General features: G+C 38.1%; 1 protein-coding gene across 1 annotated transcript; it reads right to left on the minus strand.

The window, feature by feature from the left end:
• Nucleotides 1–853: 853 nt before the first annotated feature.
• On the minus strand, nucleotides 854–7,064 carry LOC110917453 (homeobox-leucine zipper protein ANTHOCYANINLESS 2). Its single transcript, XM_022162004.2, has 9 exons — nucleotides 6,492–7,064; nucleotides 6,113–6,363; nucleotides 5,899–6,016; nucleotides 5,113–5,814; nucleotides 4,934–5,035; nucleotides 4,660–4,866; nucleotides 3,300–3,474; nucleotides 2,845–3,212; nucleotides 854–1,759 (listed from the first exon to the last, which is right to left on the minus strand). The coding sequence occupies exons 1-9, from the start codon at nucleotides 6,654–6,656 to the stop codon at nucleotides 1,370–1,372; spliced, it is 2,478 nt and encodes an 825-aa protein (XP_022017696.1). The 5' UTR covers nucleotides 6,657–7,064; the 3' UTR covers nucleotides 854–1,369.

Raw genomic sequence — 7,064 nt, forward strand, 5'->3', positions numbered from 1 at the left:
AGATAAAATTCAGATCAAAAACAGTAAAACACCCACTAATCCGGATTATATTCCAAAACTTAATGAATCTTTCGAGTTTTCTTAGAACAATATGATGAACCCTAAAAAATATAAACATAATTCTGGGTTCCGAAATCTAGATTTTAATATTCCAGTTAACAGATTTCGGATATTATTATCCCGTTTATGGTTTCGAGTCAAAAATTATTAAACTTATTTTCCGAAAACAGGGATTTCGGCTCATTAGGACTCGAAACAGTTGTGATTTTAATGACTTAAAAAACTTCCGTTTTCCAGATTATGATCCCAGAATGATGGATACGAAAACAGAACTGATTTATCAACATATGCTCTGATACCACATGTTGGATCAGTTCTGTTTAAATGTAATGGAAAACATGAATAATACCTGTTACAGCAGACAGACCAGCAGAGAATCCAGTCAGAGATGCAGCCATTGAGTTCGACATGATTGTCAGGATGATCTGGTTCCTCCTTAGGGTGTAAGTTAATGGTGGTGATGAAACCGAAAGTAGGGTAATTTCGGTTATGGGGAGAGAGAGAGAGACGAATTCTTGATGTTATGAGGGTTTGTGATTGTGTAATGTGTGTAACCCTTTAACTCTCTAATAAGCCCCTTATTTATACACCCAAGAGGAAACCCAATTAGTTAATAAGGGTAATATGGTCCATCAACAATTACCAACTAATTATTAATAGGTTATTAAATATATTTTGATCTAATATAATATAAATGATTATATAGGCTACAAGATTAAATATTACATTTATATATTTAATCTCACAACAATTTCATCTAATTGCAAGGAAAACAAGTTAACACATCATTACGAATAGAATATTCATATATATCATATTACTTACAAAAATAAAATAAAAGATTGGATTATACCATAAAGGTATAATATAAACACCAAAATTAATACTCCACAAATTAAGATTAGTCATAATATCAAAACCCCATGAATAAGCCTTTCATACAAAATAAAACCAAAAGACTGAAAATCATGAACCCTTCATGACAACACTCGACAGTTATCAAACCCCACATCCCCACCAGACCCAACCGGGTTGACCGAGTCAATACCCGAACCACCACCTTTGCATTGCTGTAGAGAACCGACATGTTGAGCCGGTTCTCACAGCAAAGCAAGGGTTGACAAGCACGGTTCGTTCTTGACTCACCACAAAAATCTTTAAAAACTATCATCATCATCATTCACATTTCACCACACCATCGCACACGAGCAACATTACCACCACCACGAAAATTATAAAGTATGACCGATCCTTATCGATCATACCCGATAATTTCCTCGTCTCAAAAAGCCTAAAAAACACCATAACATTAGTTGTCAGACTGAAGGGCTGCTTTGATCTTCTGAACAGTACATAATATCAAATTATTAACCGTTTCCACCGACTCCACAGTAAGCTTAGCAGTAGGAAGACTGTTCACAAGGATCTGAAACGCAACAGTCAAAAGAGATCCACCCGCCCCGCCACCACTGCCACCCCCAACCCCACCATTCTCTGTCTCCGACCCAACACGATTACCTGGCCCGTCAGGTACTATCGCAAAACCTGACGGCAAAAGAGCCACGTAAGCCGAATCCCCACCGTTCATCACCACATGCATTGCTGGAATATCCACTGGCGCATACACCACCAACGACCCCGCGGAATCGATACATGTTTCTTGTAGAATTAACATGCTGCTCTGGTTAGCATTCATTGCCTGTAACCAAAACAAAAATACGATTAAATCATGTTTTAACCTAAGTAGTTAATGTGGTAAAATATTGGATATCAGTCAAGGACCGATATTTGAGATATCGGTTATCGTGGTGGGATATCGGTAATTTAATATCATGCTATATATATATATATATAGAGAGAGAGAGAGAGAGAAAGTGTATCGTACAATATGGCTTAACGTACGAAGCGTACACAATATCAAATTCGCACGTTATGTTAAGCAAAATGAAAATCGCATGTTTATAAAAAAACCAAACTTCGCATGTTAGTAAAAAAACAAAATTCGCATGATGTTAAAAAATACCAAAATCGCATGTTATAAACCATTTTTTCGCATGTTGATGCTGAATCTCGCACGCTTCGTACGTTAAGCCATATTGTACAAATAAACCTTTTGCAACTTGCAAAACACTTGATAATTGTAGCATTTAAAAGTAACAACTAACAATTAAGACTTAAAACACTAATAACAACAATTAGACGAATGGCAGAAATAAGAAGAAAGAACTGATATCGACCGATATTTTGCACTGATATCTCAACAGGGACCGATACACAGGTTTTAACTATTAACATTATGCACTTTTAAGCTTTAATAATAATAATACAAAATCTTGGAATATCCCACATGTAAGACGAAATATATCATTAGATTTTTTAACAATAATTCTTGTACATTTTAGTAATCATTAAAAAAAGAAAAAGAAAAATTAGTCATTGTGTAGTCACTGTCCAATCGAGTTTGGAAAACTTCCCAAAAACCAAAACGGTGACGTACGGTCTGAACCCAGAAAGGTCTCTACTGTCCCCTCTCACATGCAAACAATGTGTGTGTGTGTATGTGTGTTTTGACTTTCTGGATTTTCTTTCAGATTGAATAATTTACTTAAACAAAACTTTTTATAATAAAGTTTCAGTCTGTACGTTAGATCTGAAATAGACCCCCTTTTTCTACACATTATTTACCCTTTTGCCCCTGCCTCCCTTTTATATTTCTAGCAAAACCTATTTTTGCAACTCAACCATAATAATTGTACTATATATAGAGAGAGAGAGAGAGATTACGCTAGCACGGAGGAGGGAGACACAGTTGCCATGATCCTGACCCTTGGCTATATGAGCCATTTCTTGCATGGGTCCACCGTTGGATAAGATATCCCATTCACTTCTTAGCTGTTCATCGCGGAGAAAATCGAAAAGCCGTTGAGGCGATACGGGCAACCAAACCGAAGTTGCCGCGCTCAACACGATGCCCGGGGGCTCACCGGGGTCGTCAACGCTTTGTCGCGTCATGACCCGAACATCTTCATCTACGTTGTTCGCGCGCAGCTTGTTCCATTTGTAGACGGTAGATGCGCAGACCCCGGCGCAAAAGTTATCCGTCATTCGTTGTGCTAGTTTTAACATGCTCTTCCTTCCGCTTGCGGTTATCGCTGCATGTATGTTGGATAATAATAACGTTTAAACAGTTGTAGCATGTGCATGTAAAGGTGTGGTGTCGGTATGACAAAAAAATGTACCGGTGTGATCTCTAGTAGGCACTGCAGATGACATAAGGATTGCGAGGCATTCGCATTGTCGTTGTAGGGCCGCCACCCACCGTTGTGCACCGAATCCCATCCCAGCACGGATCAACGGGCGGTATAGCTCGTGAACAATGCCTTCATCATATTCTGCATGTTCCACCCATGTAACCTAAAGTAAAAAAAAAACAATTAACTTAAGTATATACATTATAACTAACAAGAACAAATAAGCGCCCTTGGAGACTATTTTTCATAAATTGTTTTAAATAATTCTTGAATTAAAATAACATGAATCAAAAGTAGAAGACAAATCTTGGAAATGGGCTCGATGAGCGACATAATATATTCATAAAAACCATGACTTGTGCAATAAAATACAAATAAAATGATATAAAAATGGTCAAGGAGTAAGAATAGAACCATCAAAACAATTGTTTTATATGAACGATGATATTAACTATTAAAAGTAACCAGTATCAAGGTGATTTGAATAATAAATGTGTCTCAAGGCTCGGAAAATCGAGCAGTTAGATGTTTCTATTCTATATTATAATATAAAACTACACGAAACGATATTAAATAATCGAATCTGATTTCATATGCTTGATTTAAGGAGTACCGATACTTCGGTAAGTCAAAAACAGCATCTAATATGAATAAAATAGACTTTGAGAAGGTTCCCTTTGGTGTTATAAAATTCATGTGGAAATGAATCTTGTCGATGAAAATGTGGCAAATTTATATGATTAATCACTAGACGAAAAAGACGTCACAGAAATCTAGAGCCTCCGGTACGCATTGTAATATGTGCATGAAGAGTTGTACACCTAGATAAGAGTTCTTTTGTTTTTCAACTAAGTTCTAAGGTTATAGTTTAGCTAAGTTTTAAGCCTTATCGGGACTGATCACTACAAGACTTGTAAAATGTGCATCTAAAGTCGTACACATACGTAGGCATCCATATTTAAAAACTTGTACATTATGCTTAAAACGTTGTCAGGAGTGCATTTAAAGTTGTACATTTAGGTAAGCATTCATGTATCAGAGCTAAGTTTTAAGGTTTTGAGTGGTGAGATATGTCAACACAAGTCATTTAAGACCAAGGCCAAGCACACCTACTTGATAAACTCCATAAATGCCAACAAGGCTTTAAAAACTATGACTTTTAATAGTCAAACCGATCGTCTTTAATAATCCGTATCCGTGAAAATCACTATAGTGATCGAAAAAGGAACGACAATCACGTTATTCTATATAAATCCGTATATATCACAACACATTTCGAGCTAAAACAACTATAAACATCAATATGGATTTTGAACTTCAAAAAGTTAAAAGCGAAACTTAATATTACCTTAGAGTAGCCATTCGGCATATCTTGAACAACACAACCCGATGGTAGCCTTCGACAACTCATAAATGCGGGTGTGTTTTCACGAATTGTATCGATTGACACGTCAACCACCGCCCACACACCTTCCGCGTGTTGCTTGCAAAACCGGAGAAAATTGACTTCCCGGACTGGAACCAACGGAGAAAGAACTTGCAGCTCGGCGTGCATCTAAAATAACATTAAATTAAGATAATTGTATGTATTAAAAAAATTAGGAATTTGAACCGAAAATTACCAATTGAAGAGCCCCGTTTCTTGTTCCTCCCATACCGGTTGAAATCACATCAGTTGTTGAAGTTCTAGCAATCATACAAGGAAACATTTCTGCCCATTTGTTCTATATAACCATAAACATAAATTAGATCATAATTCACAAAAAAAACAATAATCAAAACAAGTTCTACGCGATATTACCGAATCCATTAGCGTTTCAACAAGAGCCAAACTATTGATGATCACCATTCCCGTCTCCCTCGATGCCTCGGAAACATAATCATTCGGTTTAAGCCCGATACACGGAGTAACGATCCTAGAATACTCATCGTGGTTCATAATCTCACGGCCCCCTTCTAAGGACCGGATCCAAAGTGGCTCATCAGTTTGGGCTAACTTAACCAACTCATCCATAGCGGCTAAAGCGAGCTCTAGATACATTGATCGCTCAAGAGAAGAATCCATTCCCATCACGGTATTACTCGCTCTCGAAGACGGTACAACTGATGAGGCACTCGAAATCCCAAAATCCGGTGGTCCTAAAGGCAATGCCGAGGTGCTCGAACTAAGCACTCCGCCACTTCCGCCGCCTTGGAGTTGGTGGAAATGGTTCCCACCGACACCGAGTTCCAAACTCGAATTCGGCATCGGTGGAGCCATCGTGGACACCGGGCGGCCGAGAAATTTACCCGCAAGTGCACAAACACGATCTAATTCGTCTTTTAATCGCGCATTTTCAATCCTAAGATGTTGCTCTTCTAATGAAATATCACCTATCATAGCCGGACCACCACAATTCGAGCACATAGGGTTCCTCATTGCCTCTCGAATCGACATGTTTTCCGCTCGAAGCTTATCGTTTTCTTGCCTGAGAATCGAGTTTTCGTGCCGCTCTAATTGTGTCTAGCAATCATAAAATCAAACTTTCAACATAAACTCTCAATCTTTCACAATATTATCATCAAAATACTCAAATTTTCAACTTACTTTCATCTGGGTACGACGATTTTGGAACCAAAACTTAACTTGTCGAGTCTCTAAACATAATCTTCTACTAAGCTCCAACCGTTGCTTTTCATCAGGATGAGGACACTCTTTGAACAATCTGAACGCAACCCAGATAAAAAAATCAAATCTTTTTAACAAAAATGTTTTCATTTAAAAATAAACTGACTAAAAAAATTAAAAAATGAATATTTACGCTTCAAGTTCTTGAATTTGTTGAGGAGTGTGACGGTGGTATCGTTTTTTTCTCGGTGGTTTTCCGTCGTCACCGTCAGGATCATCACCGGAGCCGCCACCGTCCATGTTATCACTGCCAGATCTACTCTCGTGCTCCTCCTCACGGCTCCGTCTGGCACCACCACCGCCGCCGGTCTCGTAACTTTCCGGCATTCTTCCGATCTCACCAACCCCACCACCTCCTCCTCCTCCACCTTCCATCGTCGTTTGCTAAAAATAGAAAAAAAATAATAAATAAATAAATCATTTCACACACACGTTACCAATTAGCAGTAAGATTACAAATAATTATGAACTTTTATAAGTATAAAATATATATAATAAATAAAAATGATTACAAGAGCAAGTGAGAGGCCTGGTGAGTTGAACATTGATTTAGAGAGAGGTTGAGACATGGGACCGCCGCGGATGTTATAAGGGATATCGGCGACGATTCTAGCACCACCACCGGAACCACCACCGTCGCCGCCGTGACTGTTATCAAGAAACCCTCCAAAACTCATGAAATTTTCAGTTTCAGTAAAAAGTACTAACTTATATTGTGTAAGAACACAAACCCAGTTCAAATATTCAAACTTTTTTCGATATCATTACATACAAAGACGTCAAACTAACGATCAAATCTTTCTGTGACTAGATTTGGGTTTTCAAGAAATGAAAACCGGATAATGAGAAAAGATTCTCTCTCTTTCTCTCACTAGAGTTTTTTTTGGGTTATTGAAAAGTGTAGTGAAACCCTAAGTGTGCGCGAGAGAAGAGTTGCATGCTTGAGTTTGGGTTTTGGATCATGAGCTCGGAGAGAGAGAGAGAGAGAGAGAGAGTAAAGAAAAAGAAAATGTTTACTTGTATTTTGTAGAGAGAGAGGGAGAGAGAGGAGGGAGAGAGAGAGAATGGAAGATGATGAAGGAGAT

This window comes from Helianthus annuus, chromosome 16 (genome assembly GCF_002127325.2).
Source record: "Helianthus annuus cultivar XRQ/B chromosome 16, HanXRQr2.0-SUNRISE, whole genome shotgun sequence".
NCBI classification, from domain to species: Eukaryota; Viridiplantae; Streptophyta; class Magnoliopsida; order Asterales; family Asteraceae; genus Helianthus; species Helianthus annuus.

Excerpts from the sequence above, each read along its gene's own strand:
- LOC110917453 (XM_022162004.2), bottom strand. The coding sequence starts at position 6,656 with ATGAGTTTTGGAGGGTTTCTTGATAACAGTCACGGCGGCGACGGTGGT. Across the intron at positions 4,867-4,933 it reads GAAACGGGGCTCTTCAATTG|ATGCACGCCGAGCTGCAAGT; the intron begins GTAATTTTCGGT and ends ATGTTATTTTAG. Across the intron at positions 3,213-3,299 it reads GCCTACTAGAGATCACACCG|CGATAACCGCAAGCGGAAGG; the intron begins GTACATTTTTTT and ends ACATACATGCAG.